The sequence below is a fragment of the Trachurus trachurus genome, assembly GCF_905171665.1.
Source record: "Trachurus trachurus genome assembly, chromosome: 3".
Classification (NCBI taxonomy): Eukaryota; Metazoa; Chordata; class Actinopteri; order Carangiformes; family Carangidae; genus Trachurus; species Trachurus trachurus.
This window is the reverse complement of record NC_139893.1, coordinates 11,836,218-11,854,090: the sequence shown is the minus strand read 5'-3', so window position 1 is coordinate 11,854,090 and position 17,873 is coordinate 11,836,218. Positions and strand designations below refer to the sequence as shown.

At 40.0% G+C, this 17,873-nt stretch overlaps 2 protein-coding genes across 3 annotated transcripts in view; one reads left to right on the top strand and one right to left on the bottom strand.

Moving 5' to 3' along the window:
- The window catches only part of aldh1a2 (aldehyde dehydrogenase 1 family, member A2), a 30,905-nt gene extending 19,201 nt beyond the window's left edge, over positions 1-11,704 (bottom strand). The window contains exon 1 of one of the 2 annotated variants that reach the window (XM_083997621.1): positions 11,576-11,704. Coding sequence is in view for 1 of the 2 variants with exons in the window: in XM_083997620.1 (XP_083853746.1) it covers positions 2,789-2,905 (117 nt within the window). In the remaining variant the exon portion in view is untranslated. Of the gene's footprint in view, positions 1-2,788; positions 2,990-11,575 lie in introns of those variants that run through there. The other variant, XM_083997620.1, reaches the window with a different exon arrangement.
- aqp9b (aquaporin 9b) lies at positions 4,368-17,343 on the top strand. The gene is made up of 7 exons (XM_083997661.1): positions 4,368-4,490; positions 4,531-6,013; positions 6,806-6,932; positions 10,078-10,215; positions 10,430-10,548; positions 11,528-11,745; positions 14,730-17,343. Exons 2-7 carry the CDS (start codon positions 5,912-5,914, stop codon positions 14,890-14,892), a joined length of 867 nt encoding a protein of 288 aa, XP_083853787.1. The 5' UTR covers positions 4,368-4,490; positions 4,531-5,911; the 3' UTR covers positions 14,893-17,343.
- Positions 17,344-17,873: the final 530 nt, after the last annotated feature.

Sequence of the window (17,873 nt, the reverse complement as noted above, 5' to 3'; positions counted from 1 at the left end):
CTATTTCTATCTTGTAACCCAGCTGCTGCATGGAGCCTTCGAGTGATAGAAATGTGGGGGTAGGACGGGAGAAAGCTTTCCTGCTTGTGGTTTTAGCGACTAGAGAAAGTGTGTGTGAAAACTACAAACTCTAACTATTAGCAGAGCTCCGCTTTAATACAGATGCACACGAGAAGGAGGATCGCTTTTGATGATACAATCACACAATGTGCCTTTGAGGGTGAACAGTTCATGACTCGGTGAAAAGGACAAGGGGCAAACCTCGACTGCAATAACACTTTTTATCACATGCTTCCCTGTTACAGAAGCAAACCTGTTAAGTAATGATAGTCTATCAGTCGTATCTCTGTTGCGCAGATGTAATCTGTGCATTGTAAAACAAAGAAAACTCCCAAGGAGTGAATTACTGATGTTTCTCAAATTGTTTTTCAAATTTTAATGCAAGTAATTAAAAAATATTAACATTGTAGGTTATACTGCAGGAAAAAAAAAGTTTGCACATTATCATTAAAACTACATCTAAGGAAAAATCTGCTTGCAGCTCCATCCACACACCCAACAGGCCAGAGAGCAGTGTTGGCTGTTTCCCCTGCAGTCAGTGGGGTGGAGAACAGGAACAGGGTGTGAGGAGAGCCCACGCCAGGGGTGCCCATAAATCAGGGCCCTTCTGCCCCCTATGTCCACCAAACCAACAGGGACTGGATGATCCAAATTCCTGGGGGTTAATTCACCAAGTCGCTCCCTAAATTTCCTCCTGTACACCATTGTGTCCACCCGTTTAACTAACCCTCTGCTCTGCGAGAGAATGGAAAGCTTGCAACACGACAGAGCCCATGCAACACGTAGCGTCCTCTTGTACAGTGCAGCGGCAGCGTTGCCCTTTGCACTTAAAACACTGAGGTATGTGTTAACACGCAGCAGTAATAGCACTGAATGAACTTACACCACACTATCATTAATCTGTCCTCTGTGAGAAGTGCCCTTTAATCTTACAATCATAAAAAAAAAACACTTGTTCTGCAGCTAAAAGACCCTTTCAGGACGGATGATGAGACCTCGAGCTAAAAGTGTCCGCACACGTTTACTTCAGATAAACTTAATAATAACATAGATTTTCAAAACACAGCAATTACTATGAGTTGCATTTTCAGTATGTGTGTCACTGGCTCAACGTTAAAAGTGGGTGAAGAATAATAAAAATGATATTATTGAGACTGACTGATTCATTATAGCTTTAATTATCACTGTTTTTAACTAATGGCAACAAACTGGTGAAGCTCCTCGCTGTAGATTCATTGTAGAGTTAACTCGCAGCATCCTGAGTTATGACCTAGTGTTTTAATTCAAATCTTTCTGAAAGCAGTTTTTTTTCTCTCTGTTATATTCGCAACATGATTTGTTTTATGACTCAAATAAAGTTCTTTGTTTGACTCATGCTCCTTTTGTCCAGCTGTTTCTGCTGCATCCCCCTTTCTTCCACCCACACACTTCTGGCTGCAGAGCGACTCTACAAACTTCTCTGATAACACGTTCTCTTTCTTCTTTGACAAACATGCAATTTAATCCTAAACAATTTATTCACAGATGCAACTTTGTGATTGTAGTATAATAATGAGACAATGCCTGTGAGTGTGTGAGTGTGTTCTCACACTGCTTCTCAAATTGCTGTGATCACTGATGTCATTAAAGGAAAATACTTTCAGACCAAGTAGAGAGGCTGTTAGTTGTATTTAGTTCAGCTTTTTCCACTGATGCCTAATATGACTGTGAGCGACCTTAATTACAGAGAATTAAGAAACACTAAGTGAGAAATTATAATAATTAAAGGAAAAAAGGTTTGGATTCAATCTAGCTATATTTCAATTTTACATGTATCCCTTCAATTAATTTCTTTATGTCTCTTAATTAAGAGGCTGTAATTGAAAAATACTTTTATTAGGGCTAATTGACTTCCTGCAGTAACCTGAAGATGTTGGCTCTGTTAAATTATTATTTCAGGTGCAATGTTGAATAAATATAAACAATATAGTAACAGTTATAAAAATCCTCTACATGCCCCAGAGTTATATAAATATTTGCAGCTTTACTCAGTTTATTGCTAAAACACACTCAAGCTGTGACACGCCCTTTATTAATACGTTATTGCCTCTATAAAATAAAATAAAAATGCGATTTTGCAGCATGTACAGTCATAACTGGCACAAAATACATAAAAATCCAAATTAGGTTTTATCATAAGCTCAAGTCTGCGTTAGAGATGTAACGTTAGGCCTTAAACTCATGGTTTAAAAAGTCAGATTAGTTTTTTTTTTTTTTTTTTTTGGAAGTTGACACCAAGATAACATAACAATTAAATTATTTAGTAGCCTACTTTATAAAAAATATACATTATCATTTTATATTTGATCTGCTTCAGCTATGAAATAAGTTGTTATGGATCATTTAATGCTGATCTACACTGAGCACGTGGACGCGGAAAAAAAACTGATCGGGACTTTTAAAACGTGCGCTCGTCCGCTATCAGGTCTGAGGTGGAAGCTACGACGCTTTTGTTCGTGGAAGTTTTCTCAGCTCCAGCTCCTGAGTGAGCTGTGCTGTTGCTCTGATAACCGAGAGCTCAGCTGCTGACACACACAGAGAGTAGGGGGAGAAAAAAAAGTTGAGCTCCGGCTGCTGCACTTCTCTAAAACTCTGGTTAAAGGTACAGGAGACATCTGCGAGGAACAAGCCGAGTGTAAGTGAGTGTGAGTCGGTCGGCTGAGTGAGGGGTGTGTGGAGAGGAACAGACCTTGGTGTACTTGATCTCCGGGTTGGGCACCGGTGAGGGCATCAGCTGGAGGGATGCCATGAGAGCAGCGGGGTCGCTCTTCACCTCTCCGGGGATCTCGATCTTACTGGAAGTCATCACGGCCGTCTCTCTCTCTCTCTCTCTCCTGCTCGTCTGCCTAGCTGCTGCTGCGCCTCTCTGGGTTTTTTCTCCAGATTTGTGATTAGGACTTTGGGTTTCTTCCTGGGTTTATAGCCAGGTGTCAGCCGCGGTTCATTTTCATTGGGCAAAGAGAAGGGCTGTCCTTTTGAAAATTAAATTCGCGCATTTACATAAACGACCTCAGCCATGCGTGTTAAGGAGGAGAAACACGTCCACCCCACCCACCTCGCACTCCCGATGCACTCCGGCTCCCACTCCCCAGCAGCTGACTGCTCTCTAATTCAAACTTTACCAAACTTCACTTCAGAGAAGCACCAAGCAGAACATGTTGCTTGGTGTCATGTCATTCACGAAATCACTGGTACATAATCCGAACATACTGCCTTATAATAATTCAACATGTTGTTCACACATTTGGCTTCCACGTTTCCCCATTTGGCTCTGACTTCTAAATCACACAGGATCTGTTTTGCGCAAGTGTTTTATAAGTGGCCACATGGGTGAAACAGACCAGCACAGCTCCACAGGACGCACAACGAAGTCTTATACAAGGTCAATTTAGTAACTTTTGGATCTTATCTTGCATGATCTTCCTCTGCAGATGGAGTTTGCCCCACTGTTTGTAAATGTTCAGATGCACCTTTTTTTCTGCGCACTTTAAGGACTTTGGCTCGACAGCTTAGATTAAAAGTTAATTCTTCACCTTGAAAACAGCAGCGCGCAGAAGAGACGCAGCTGCTCTTTATTGAAAATATAAACTGAGATTCCTGGCCCATCATTAACCATTTCCTAAGTCACATAAAGGTGTCAAACTGCTGTCCTGGGCTCACTATCACCCCATGGGCTCTTATTTACCTTACACAACCTCCCCGCGGTCTAAGATGTTATGTAAATGTGGAGAGCAGTGATTGCTGCTACTTGCTGTGGTGTTGTTGGCTGAGATTTGTCCTGCAGGTGATAATTCCTCCCAGCGCCTGCTTTAAAACCTCCCAATAAACATCCATTAATTAGCCCCGAGAGAGCCCGTCTCAGGAAACTATGGGGGGAATTAAAGCAAATCCACTGCATGTTATTAGCACACCCGCAACAAAATGCACATCCTCACGCATTCATGGAAGTCCCACCTCCAGGTAAGTCAGAAGTGTGGTTGTGATAATGTGGATTCAGTACAAAGAGAAATGGATCTCACGTCTGAGGTCAGTTTAGTTTAGATGTAAACTATATAATCAAAGCTGAATCTCCTCCAGCAGCGTCTTGAAATGTTAGATTTGACGGTGTGGGCCTGTTGACAGGACAAAGGAGTGCGGAGACAGATGTATAGGCCCATCATTTGCAAATCCCGGGAGGATGTTTTCTCTCCATCAGCACATCAGCCTTTCTTCACAGCATGGGCGACACTCTCCAAAGTGTCTGTTTCACATCAAAGCGGACGGGCCTGAAACGGTGACATTGATTAATGCATTCAAAACATCCCATCCTCGGCCTGTCGCCTCACCGTTTCACAGCGCTCAGTGAACGGAAGATAAGACGAACCGGGGCAGAGACGGTGGAGGTGGAGGTGGTGGAGGAGGAGGAGGAGGAGAGGCCAACTGCAACTGCAGCAGGAGGAGGAGGAGGAGGCCACAAATGCATTCATGGAGCTCCCTCTGTTGGAGGAACGGGGGCCTGGGACAGGACACACACACATACATACACACACTAAATAAATAAATAAAACCCCTTATAGAGGAGAAAATGACTGCGTAAAGTTTAAACTTTGTTACCAGAAAAAAAAAAGTGTGATGTTTTCCCCAACACTTTTTTTTCCATAGACAGCTGGAAGATGAGGACGGATGGATGCAAAAGTATTATTCATTTATTTTAGCATAAACCTTTTTTTTTAAACTTTTGTTTTATATTGTCAATAATTTCATTATCAACAAAGATATACAAATAAATTACGTTTTTCAAAAGTTGCCCTTTTGTGGTCTTACAATGAATTTCTTGTTCTAGTCTAACAGCAAAACGTCTCATAAAGTTTTAGAAACATATAGCCTAATGATAGATAGATAGATAGATAGATAGATAGATAGATAGATAGATAGATAGATAGATAGATAGATAGATAGATAGATAGATAGATAGATAGATAGATAGATAGTATCTTTTTCAAGTAAAATCATAATCTAACTTGAACAAATTGTGTTGACAAAATGGAAAACCAAAAGTCTGTGCTGTATTAAACTGGTTATCTAAATGAAGTTTTGTATTTAAATAGATTGTCTTTAAAAAAAAAAAAAAAAAAAAACCTGAAAACTTTTCAGAAAAATAAGCTGAAGGTTTTTTCTCTTATTGTTTTGTTCTTGTTTGTGCTACCTAGATAAATATATTTTATATCACCCACTCATCTGAAGCTCTGATATAAACTATAGAACCTCTGTGCCATTTTTTCACTGGCAGGAGCTCAGCTAATATAACGTGATCACTATCAACATCATGTGATTGTGAGTCACAGCTGAGTGTGATTGTGAAGTTGAGCCTTTCAACAGTGAGTTTATTGATTAGCATCTGATAGCCTATAAGCCGTGTGTGTCCGTCAATTCAGTCATCTTAATTCTAATCGATTGTCCATATTAAGACAGAAACTTTCAGAAATTGCATTTTTAAAGCCACAAATTATACTTCATATATGTTATCCATGCAAAGATGGATGAAAACAAACATTTCAGATAGATATATAGTCAGATGTGAATGGCAGTGCAACAATGTGAAGCCCACATCAGTACTAATAAAAAAAAAAAAGTAGACCCCTTGTGGTTAGAGAGGGAAATAGAAGCAGAAAGCTTAACGTGGCTGACAGCCTGCTGAGGGCTGCACGGTCCGACCGCACCGACTGGGAGGCGGCAACCTGCACCGACTACTACACACACTACTCTGTAGTTGTTAGCTGTTTGTTCTGGCCGGAGGAAGACATCAAGAAGACAACCGGGAAGAAAAAAAACCATGGAGAGCGACAGCAAGAGGAAGATGAAGGAGAGATTTGGCCTGAGGCGGGACATCTTTAAGGAGTTCCTGGCGGAATTTCTGGGGATATTTGTCCTGATAGTGAGTACCTCCCTCTGCACCTGTCATCCAGCTTAAACAGCCGCTTTAAAGCTGTGAACCAATATGCTAATAAGGTGTCAAAGTGGGTCTCCGGGGGCTCTGAGTGCTGTCTCTCATATGTCTCTGTTAACACACAGTAGAGTCTGGAAGGAACAGAGTCTCTCTCTTTGATGTGTGCTCAGATGTGATTTGTGTTTGTGGAAATCATAACAAGATGTGACTGATGCGGGACTGTTTTCTCTCACTCACAGCTCATCCAGAAGTGTACTGTACTGTAACACAATATTTAATCCATTATAAACACAGTGAGTCATTTCCTGTCACTTCTAAAGTCCTGGGGGAAATTATAAGTGCTCTAGTAAATGATCAATTCACTTTGCACTTCAGAACAATATCCTTCAAGAAGAAGAAGAGGAGGAATAATGTGTTGTATAGTCTATATACCTGTCTCACCTGAGCTCCACCTGTCACTCCTGCGTCCACTGCAGATGCTACACAGAGCAGTGGAGGAGTGATGCATGCAGCCTCCCCAGCAGCCCTTTTTATTTTTGGATGACTGCTCTCATCCCAACACGTTTTTTTTCTCCTCTAAATTGCTTCTGCCTTTTACCTAATAAGTGGGGGATTAATTATTTTCTCCAAAGCTCCAAAGTTGGACAAATTGTCCGTGGCAGTCGGAGGCTGTTGGTGGACAAGAGGGCTAGTGTTAATGGCGGGTATAATTGGAATAATTAAAAACAATGAGTCTTTCTACCTCCACCCTTTGTGTTTTTGTTCTCGTCTGTGTCCCAGCTCTTTGGATGTGGTTCAGTGGCCCAGACGGTGCTGAGCAGAGGGACTCTCGGGGAGCCCCTCACCATCCACGTTGGTTTCACTCTGGGAGTGATGATGGCCGTCTACATGGCAGGGGGAGTGTCAGGTAAAAGTCACCCACGCTTCATATGGAAACATGCACAGCTCACAGTCATAACAATACAGAAACATTCACTTCTCAATTCATTGTCAAATAATTGATCCTACACAGCTGCATCTGACAAATGTCTCTTTTTTTGTTTTAAAAATTGACGTTTAATCAGCATTAATCAATTAATCGTTTGGTCCATGTGTCAGAAAATGTTAGAAAACGACAGCTCCAGTTTCCTTAAGCATGAGGTGATCACTTTGAATTGCTTATATTGTGAGATCTACAGTCTAAAACCCAAAGATATTAAATTTATAGAAAGCAAAGTTAAACATTTGTAGGGGCTAGATAAAACATTGATTAGTTAATTAATTTACCATCAATTTATCAACAGATAAATAGACTAATGATTGTTCTTGTAATTTTTGTTCTCTTTGGTTTGGCTCTCTGGGGAAGAAACTTCAGAGTTATTTAATATTTCCTGCAGCAGGTAACAAAGGTCACCACTCAGTGTTTGTGTGCAGCGGAGATCTGAGATAATCTTTTGGTTGTGAACGCGTGGCTCATCTCTTTGACAGTTTTCCCATTCATTCATTCATTCAGGTTGCTCTGGTTTACTATTATTGCCACATTCAGCAAGTACATCCAATAAAAACTCAGTGCATCTTCATTTCGGATCACTGACATCATTGCATTAGTTTACTGATCTAGATAAAGTGGCCTATGAAGGGTGTAGACCTCCACTTGCAGTGTTACATAATGGGGAGCAACAGACCCATAGTAACTGAATCACTAGTGCTGATGGGAAAAACTGTTGTTTTTATCAAAGAAAAAAAAAACAATTTCGTGCTGTTGTGCACCTTTACTCTTGAATGGACTGATTTCAGTGTAAGAGTGGTGGTGTGAGTGTACCGGAGATGTTTTGTCCAATAGTGTCCAAATGGGACTTTACCAGGTGCATTCCTTGAGGATTATAGCAAGAAGAGCCTGCTGAAATTTGGCAGCAACGACAGGGATAGGAAGGAATAGTTAAATGTCACGGTGCTTCTCGAGGGCTTTCTGAGCCACAAATAGTGAATGTCCATTAAAGAGCAATTTGGGGATTCTGTATGTCAACGGCTGCATTGTACAGGCGGCATGTATAGTCATTTTCATCATTTTTTGGGGGAGGAAAGAAAGTGTAATGATCTAAAGGCGGAAAGAGGAGATTATATGAATGTTGTGGTGTCTGATGCCATGATAACCTCTGTACGTAATGGACGTATTGGAAACAAGGGGAACCAGCTGTTTAAATGGGACAAATTCAGTTTCTGCCATCACAAGAGCTCTTAAATGTATACTGCATATCTAGTATGTTTAATGTTTGATAAAAGAATAAAGAATAGTCATAGTTTTTAGTAATTTATGAGGACTTTGAATCATGCAGCCTGGTGAGACTCCCATAACAGTCCGACACACAACCTTATGCAAAATGGCAAATTTGTGTTTTTACACTTTGGATTTTGTACAGATTAAACAAAAAAACATAAAAACATGTTAGTTAGTGAGTTTAAGAGTTGTTGGTAGATTGATTTTTTTTTTTTTGGACAGAGCCATATGTTAATTTTATAACCCTATATTTAACATATAAACATGAAAAGGAAGAGATAAAATAAACCTTAATCAATTTCACTGCATGTGTTTTACTACATTATAATATTGAGGAAATATACTGTATGTATATTGAATAATATATAAGGAATTACATACAGTTTGTGTTTTTGAATGAGTCATTTAGAAAATGGGAAGCGGCAGACGTTTAAAGAAGCTTTGCGTGTTTTGTTGTTGTTTAGTGTGGTTGTGGTTGTGGCGATCACTCTGACTCACGTTACAGTGTTAGTTGTGCTACACGTTTAATGAGAGGGGCCGTAAAGCTTCAGAGGAATAGTAGAAAAGCCTGAGGACACGGAGGTTAATATATGGAGAGCTTTTGCTGCATGACTGGGCCATTCAGCCCCGGGGTCCACAGCTCAGTGGGAAGCTTCTGTCCAACGACATCTCTGAAGATGATCATAGGTATTGGACTAATGAGCTTTACTGGGGCATGGGTCTCTGGAGAGGAGGGGGGGTCAGGTGTGACAAGCCTGGCTTTCTAGGCTTCCCTGGCAGGACGGCCCCATAGGAGAAGAAAACACAATTGTTTTCACTTTGTAGTCTCAGATTTTAGATGACAGAGTACCGTAAGTGTGACACATCATGGTCACTCTAATGACCTGCAGTCTACGTGTGCCTTAAGCAGATTCAGGCAGATTATGTCACATGCAATTCAGACAGGCAGGTCTGGCTGGTTGTCGTGGTCAGTGTTTGTGAACAGGATGGGGAGATTAACAATGGGCGCATGGCTGATACCCCCAGTGGTGTTACCACAGCGAGGTCAAAGCCAAGATCCCAGAGTGTTAAATAAATGACCCCACACTGCCATCACAGCCCAGTAACAACTGGGCTGTGGTGAACTGGAATGTGTTCAAACATTTAGAGACAATGTGTAGACTATAGGAAAACAGGACGACTCTGACAGCCACACAAACCCAGTGCCCTTTGTTTTGGAAATGTCCTGAAAGTTTTGAATGAATGAGTGAGCAGCAGAGGGTTTAAACTGAAGCACTGAACGATCGGACAGCTCGTCACCGACTGTTTTAATCCACTTACTTTGTCTCCCAAAAAGACGACAAAAAAGACTTCACATGCTTGGCTAATTAGTCGATTGTTCAATTAATCAATTAGAGGAAGAAGAAAAATAATCAGCAACTGTTTTGATCATCAGTTATTATTTAAAGGGGAAATCCATCGATTTCACACGTCAGCGGTTTGAATGAATACCACAGCTATCTCTGGTTGTGCTGCATCAGTATTGATTGTTTTTGCTCGTCAGTCATGGTTCACTGTTTGAAATCAATTTTAATTTGCTGACTGCAGCTTCTTGAGTGTGAGGATTTTCCACTCTTTATACTATTATACTAACATTTTCCAGTATTTTACCCAGAGAAAAAAAGATTAATTGTGAAGATTGATATAGATGGCACATTAACTGATAATGAAACTAATCATATCAGCCATAATCACTCAATTACATTATGCAAATGTTGCTCTCTTTTGCTCATTTGTTTTGTTGCATTGCATCCAGGGGCCCACGTGAACCCTGCAGTCTCTCTGGCCATGGTCATCCTGGGGAAGCTACCGCTGAAGAAGTTTCCTGTGTACGTCGTGGCACAATTCCTGGGCGCCTTTGCTGGCTCCTGTGCCGTCTATGGGCTGTACTATGGTAGGTGATCAATACATCATGTGTAGATGGCATCATTACCAAAGAACTGTTAAAGAAAGTGGGATTACAGAACCAGATGATTGGAGTGAAGCTAATTTAATGATCCTGCCTCATGAGTTCTGCTTTATATGTCTGACTTATTAACAAAAAAGAGTTTGTTAGTTGTAATGACAACAATCATTCGCTCACTTTGATTGTGTTTTCATTTCCGCAGATGCTTTGATGGAGTACACCGATGGAGAATTTGCTGTGACTGGTGCCAATGCCACCGCCAACATATTCGCTTCTTATCCTGCGAAACATCTCTCAGTCCTGAATGGCTTTGTTGATCAGGTGGGGGATGAAGACTAAATGATAAATAATGTCCCCTGATATTAGCCTACTGTATACTACATGCACATGGATATTAATACTTAATATAGACAACACAGATTGACTGAAATTAAAGCAGATTTTAAATGTTATATTAGTAATAAGCCTTGAGGGACTTCTTAAATTATTCTGATGTGGATGATGTTATTACTAAAGCACAGAGACACATGTGAGTGTATCTTTTGTGCAGTCATGGGCATGAATGTAGACATAAATTGAGTTGTTTACTGATGTATGAACAATACTGCTCTGATGCTGAGAATAGCTACCATCTGGTCTGGATGAGTGTGAGTGTGAGGCGTGATGCACATCTTAGTTTGTGTATTTGTGAAGGCAGTTAGGATGTTAAAGTCTATTTTGTCTATCATATAAATGTCCATATAAATTACATTCACATTCATAAGAGTTTGTTTTATGGGTTAAAACTCAGTATTGTGTTACTGAGCTGATTATTCAAAGTCCTGAGCATAACTGATGAGAAACATGAAAAGTTTAATTTAATTTATGAATGTTTTGAGTTCAGTCGACATCAATGAATTACACAGTAAAAGCATCTTCTAATGTTGTGTTTTGATAATAGATAATGAACAATGGGAGTTTTAGGAACCCAAATTTGAACCAGTAAAGTGTAATAAAATTAGCATAAATAATATGTTCAATATGTGAAAATATAATATATATAAAACTTTGATAAACTTAATTAGGAGTGTTTTTTTATATATACACATCTATATGAAACTATATAGTGATGCTGCTTTATGCGGACTGAAACCAGGGGAAAGGGGAAGCGCCATAATAAGCTTAGAGGCAGGTCAGAGGTCACCATAGTAGATGAGGTAACTGGAAAACATCCTCTCAGCAACAACAACAACAAACAAAAGAAAGAAATCACACATCACCGTTACACATGAACTAACTTCCTGATGCTCTCGTTCTGAAGGTAATTGCGACTGGCGCTCTGATCCTGTGCATCCTGGCCATCACTGACCGGAAGAACATCGGCGCTCCAAAGGGAATGGAGCCGCTGTGCATCGGCCTCATCATCCTGGCCATCGGCGTCTCCATGGGTCTGAACTGCGGCTATCCCATCAACCCGGCTCGGGACCTCGGCCCACGGTTTTTCACGGCCGTCGCCGGGTGGGGCATGGACGTCTTCAGGTAATTCTAACAACGTAGAAACAACAAAGTATCAGTCTTTAATGTTCAGGGATTATATCTTATAACAAACAGGAGAAATGTTTTCTGAGAGAAGCAGGAGTCCATTATGTATCTCGCCTCAGACACAGTGAAAGTGTGATGTAAGAAACTCCCAAGTTTAACCAAGTGGTTGTTCTTTCCTGCCCCGCACGAAGAGCAGCATTTGTAGCTCCATCTCTGCTCTCTACACAATCTGAATGAATATTTCAGAGACCATGCATGTTTTCTCTGCATTTTGAAAAAGGGCTGTGGGATTCAAGTGAACTGGGAGAGATTCCCCGCACATGAATATGAAATATTCAGCACATCTTCACTGAAATGGCACAATTGGTTTTCTCACTCTCTCTGTCTTCATTTTATTTTATCCCCATTCATAACAGCAATTCATATTTAGTTATTTTTATTATTATTATTTTGTATATGTTTTACCATCTAGCACATTCTTGGTTGAAGCACTTTGTTGATATTTGACCACGAGCGGTGCTATGGAGCCGTGCTTTGTTTGAATCACATACTGCACAAGCGGTGGGATGAGGATTTGACTGTAATTTGTATGTCCGCATAATGTAGGTGACAGCAGATATATGTGTATATTTCTGCTGATGGTTTCACTCTGTCCCACTGTATGACAGTTGTGGCCATAACATAACAAATAGATGCAGGGACGAACATGGATATAGACAGTGAAACTTAGCAAATATTCAAAGAAATACAAATGTAAATGTAATGTTTTGTGGTTTACTTGCATGTAGAGCCACTGCACACCTTTAACTCTTGTAAATGTGACTGTTCACTTCTGTTCCAGAAAAGGGTTCCTTGTATTCACACGTGATAGTAAAAGGCAACTTTAACGGTGCTGTTAAAAGGAGCAAAGCAAAAACAACCCAGATATCTTTACAGCACCGTCCTTGAGCTTGTCCTAAGGAAACCCCTGACACTCTCAGGACACACAGGAGACACTGTCTCTTGTGCACAGTCCAGCCTGGTCCTGCTCCAACCACTTCAGTTGTCTTGTTAATGAAGAGAAAGTGCAGCCGCAGCTGAATAAAACCCAAAATAAGATCAGCCAGCACCAGGAACCACTCTAATATCAGTGCTTTGTCCGTGTAAAATACTGTCTGCACGCTGCAAACAGAAGAGAGGACAAGGTGCACCCCTGCCTCAAATCGACTCTGGACTTTGCCAAGAGTGCAAACAAAGCCGTCACTCCACATGTATATAAACTCGGTGGCATTTTGTGTGGCCTACACCCACAGGACACCTCCGGAAACATCTCCAAAATCTAAAAACATGTACCAGCTGGACAAACAAACCTGTATGCCCCCGTTGATAATTTGTGTAAGGTTAACATTTTTGGTCAATTATTTTGTGTCCTTGACATAATCCCTATTGTTCTTCCTGAAACTGAGTAGCTTATTATCCAGCATCTTGATTCAAGCTTTTTAATTCCCACTCAGGCAGAAGCTGTGATCCCTGGAAGAGACTCAGACGCTTTGTTGAACACTGTTGACTCAGTCGGTGCGACGGCCTCTTGTGCCAGTTCAGAGCCTCTTTTCCCCAAAATCCCTGTGATATTGAAGCAGTGTATCAGCCGTGGCACCCTAAAATGTCCAACGCTTCTTCTATAGCCATTCAGGAGCTGATCTCATCCACTCCCTGGCCCCTTTCCACTGAGGAGATTTCTAACTCACCACTGAGCGCTGCCAACGCTGTAGGCTCAGAGCTGCAGGTCCTTCCAGGCCACATTTAGTTTCTCAGTGTTTTCTCTCGCTTTTCACAAACCTTCCCAGATCAAGTCGGTGTTTTCATGGCTGTGAGCGGTGTCCTGTTTTCTGCTGAGATGACAAATGGTTTACCAGAGCATCTTTAAAACACTTTCTTTTACTCACACACATGTATGGTGAGATTGTTAAAATGCATTCAGAGAGAACGTGTGGTTGTTAAGTTGAGAGCAAAACACTTCTTGGATGGAAAAGATCTGTTGGATTAAAAGGTTGTTCAGTACAACCAAGGATTTTTAAAAGCAGGATTCTTGACTTCACATCTTCACAATAACATAACATGAAGCAGTCTACAGCTTCACTGTGGGACAGATACACTTTCCCATGCTCATACTACAGCTTTAACCATCACCAGATGGCTTGTATGACCTTTACAAATATAGAGCAAGATTGCTTTAATGTACATATAAGCCCTCGGTGCTATCAGTTTCATGCCATCCATGTGTGCTTCATGCGCTAAATCAAACATAATCTTTTACAGATATGATGTAAACAGTGCAATGTAATGTAAAAAAGGCTGAGGACTGTGAGTGAGGAGTGTGAAGGGTGGCACTTGGCTCCATACAATGTTCATGTTGCGTCAATGTGACCCACTGTCTCCTGGCCTGATCATCTTAGCTGTGGCAATAGATTAAAGTCTATAATCCAGCCGCCTCCCTCCTGTAGTCTATTTCCTGAATGCGTTCAGGAGGAAAAGATGACCCGTTCAGACGTTTGTTTACTTTCAGGCCCGGTGTATTAGTTCTGTGAAACGACGCCCTTTCACCTGCAGTGAAGTCTCTCCGAACAGCCACATTGACCAGAAGGCCTCTAATCTAACCCGTGCTAAGTAAAACGGTCTGTCTGAGGTCAGCCACAGCCAGAATGAGGACAGTAGGTGTGACACACAGAGCTCCTTAAGACTGTAATCCGGGGTAATTGCACATAATTCTCCTCAGGTATAAACATTGCAAACTGAGATATCTGACTTTTTTTCGTCAGTGGTTTGGGTTAAGGTGAAAGTTCACGTCATTACATGTCATAGGTATGATTGCAAAGCCGATAGTGGACCTGATTATGGCAAAAGTTAAAGATTTTAAAGGTTTTATTCATGCAGCAACGACACAGTTAAACTGTATTTTCCTAATTATTTCTGTGTGTGTGTGTGTCCTTTCCTTACTGCAGAGCTGGAGGCTGCTGGTGGTGGATCCCTGTGGCCGGGCCCATGGTGGGCGGAGCAGTTGGAGCGGGCATTTACTTCCTCTTCATTGAGTTGCACCACCCTGAGCCTGAAAAACAGGAGGAGAACAACATCCAAGACAAATACGAAATCGTAACTATGAGTTAAAATGTAGAGCAAAAGCCACAGAGCAAAATAACCAAGCTGCTGATTTCTCTCTCTCTCTCTCTCTCAGATGGCAAAAATTAAAAATGTTCTTCTTGATGAAGCCGTTTTATACATTTCTACAATAACTTTGCGGTTACTGGTTTAATAACTCTCTCATCCAACTTTACAGTTTCATAGTCTTTTGTAAAATATAGATGTATGAAGTCTTTTTGTCTCTTTTTGTATGAAGTCTTGTCTATTTAAATAAGTTCCAGGGGCTCCTTCATTTATTAGAATATTAAACTTGCTTATAAAATATATTATAATCAGACACTATCATATGATAAACTTGTATGGAAAGTTTCTGCTTTAATTGTGCAGTATTCTTTATATTCTCCTTTGTCTTTACCAGGATCAACCCTTTTCATTAGAAATATTTGCCAAGTTTCTGTACAGCATTTGTATTATTTTTATTTCCGTCTATATTACAAAGATGGGCATTATATTATTACATTATACTGTGCGTAGCACTTAGGAAGAACTGGTTTCATGTGGAAGTGTAGTAATTTATACTATTTTTTAATGTGTTACAGTAATGTGCTCATGTGCTTTTTGAGTGTTTCATTTGTTCTGTTTCTGTTCAACCATTGCATGTGTGTAAAAAAAAAAACGTGTTTGATATGCTTTATCTTGCTGACAGCATTGTAGCTTTATACCACGTTTATATAGAAAATCCAGCCTTAAAAGATTACTCTGGTGTTGCTTACTTTTTTCAGTTATGTCATAATCCTGTGACACGCAAACTTGTGTCCCATAGCTGGATTACAGATTTACTTACTTACTGAGACCCTTTGATATCATAAAGCCATAATTTAACATAAGACATTTCAGTGTCTGCTTTCTTTAGGGGGAAAAAAAAAATTGTTTCCAGCAGAAACTTTTTCAAATCTCACTGAACTCCTTGATGAATTGCGTTGGAGGCAGTGTGCACACTTTGTATCAGGGTCAATACAAACACCGACTGTAACTGTTTACATTAAAATCTCTTCCGAGCTGAGGTCGAATGTGTAATCGAACACCAATGTGTGGGTTCGGCACTGAAAAACTAAAGACATTATTACAGGTATTAACGAGACACAAACAGCACCGCTCGGAAAAGTAAACTGAAGTTGTAAAAACACTGGATTTTCCTTTATTCATTTTGTTTGTGTCATTCATGATGTTTGTATCCTGTGAGCACAGAAATGTGACTTTGCAAAGACAATCCTACTGTCAACAGACGTCACTGTAGAGCACTACGACTTGTAATTGAGCCTGTAACAATGGATAAAATACTGTCAGATAAAAAGATGCACATAGATCCACTGTATGCTTATGTTAATGTGCAGAGCTGTTGACGGTTACACAGGCATTTATACATGAATTCATTATGAGATTATATTGTATTGTATTGTATTGTATCGAATGTCATTTTACAGCAACAAAGTGTTTGTGAAATGTACAAGGCACTTGTTTGACAACATGACAATCACATAGATTAAGAGTTCTTTTCTTTTTCTTTGTCTGTTTTACTTTTATAAAACAGAAAAAATATATATGAATATATATGAAAATGTCCATCACACTTCAAACCCTGTATGTGGCCTACGTTTGAATCAGAGAAACCACAGTGTGCATGTTTAAGAAGCTGTTTCAGGTGTTTGTGTCACTGAACCTGTCCAGCTGTTGTTGGTACTTTAGCTCCCTGTCTCACGTTAGTGCTTCTGTCCTGAGTGGCAGCCTGTCACTGAATAAAGTTTGTTACAATGATTTAACTGTTTACGCTTGTTCTATACATGACTGACTATACTGACTATAGATGTGACTATATTTAATGGATATTATTTTGTAATATCAATATCACAATGCTTTCTCAGAGGCATCTGTGGTTTTTTTTCATTTGGAAAAGATTTTTAAAGAGTGAAAAATAAATATATTGCAAAACTCTCTTGGAAAAATTCCCTGATAATTTTTTAATATCAGGAAATATTTTCCAAGTGATATACCAGCCAGAAAATTAAACTCACTTTCTGTGAAGATAAATGCATTTTCCAGGGAGATTTTTATTGTCCAATCGGTTCAGACATTTGCTTTTTATTTGAATTAAAAATTTTGCCAGATATAAATCTGTATTCTGTAATATTTTAACGATTCATGTGGCTATAAAATTAATGATGTTGATTTCTTGCTCTCGGACAGACATTTGTAGGAACTGATGACCAGCCAACACACACACGCACGCACACACACACACGCACAGTTATAGACCAGGTGCAAATATTAATCCTACAAATAAAAATCTTAAAGCTTTCAATCATAACTCTGCTCCAGAGGAATCAGTCATCCAAGTAATTACACACAGCCGTGAATCATCAATGGGAGTAGCAAGTATGGCAGTAATACATCAAAATTTAAACAGAAGACAACTGGAAAAGCTTACATAACTTCATGGAGAATGGATGAAGAGATGAAGAGTGTACGTCTTACAGTTCAGTGCTTTCAGTGCTCTTCCCCCACACTGTGTTCACTCTTTGACTTCAATAATAACAGCTTTTGATGGACCACAGCAGCTACCGTACCAAAGACTTTGGTTCATTTCAGAAAATATTTCCTCTGCTTTTAATCTGAAAAGGAATTGTGCATTTTATTTTATTTTATTCTTTTAATTATCATAGTATTGTATTTTCTTTTTCTTGGACTGGATACGCTGCTGTATTTGTGGATATGTTTTCATAACAGCGACCGTTGGCTGCAAAAATGCAGTGTCCAGACACATAGACACAGAAGCAGACACGCAAACACACACACTCACACACTCAATACTTGGAAAAGCAAAGGTTCAATGTGTTTGCTGCAGATGTGACATCACACATTAGACAAACGGTGATTTTAACTCCTGTGCTGCTGGACTGAAATGAGCCTTTACATAGTATCATGTGTTTACAGGCTGTTCATGCTTAATG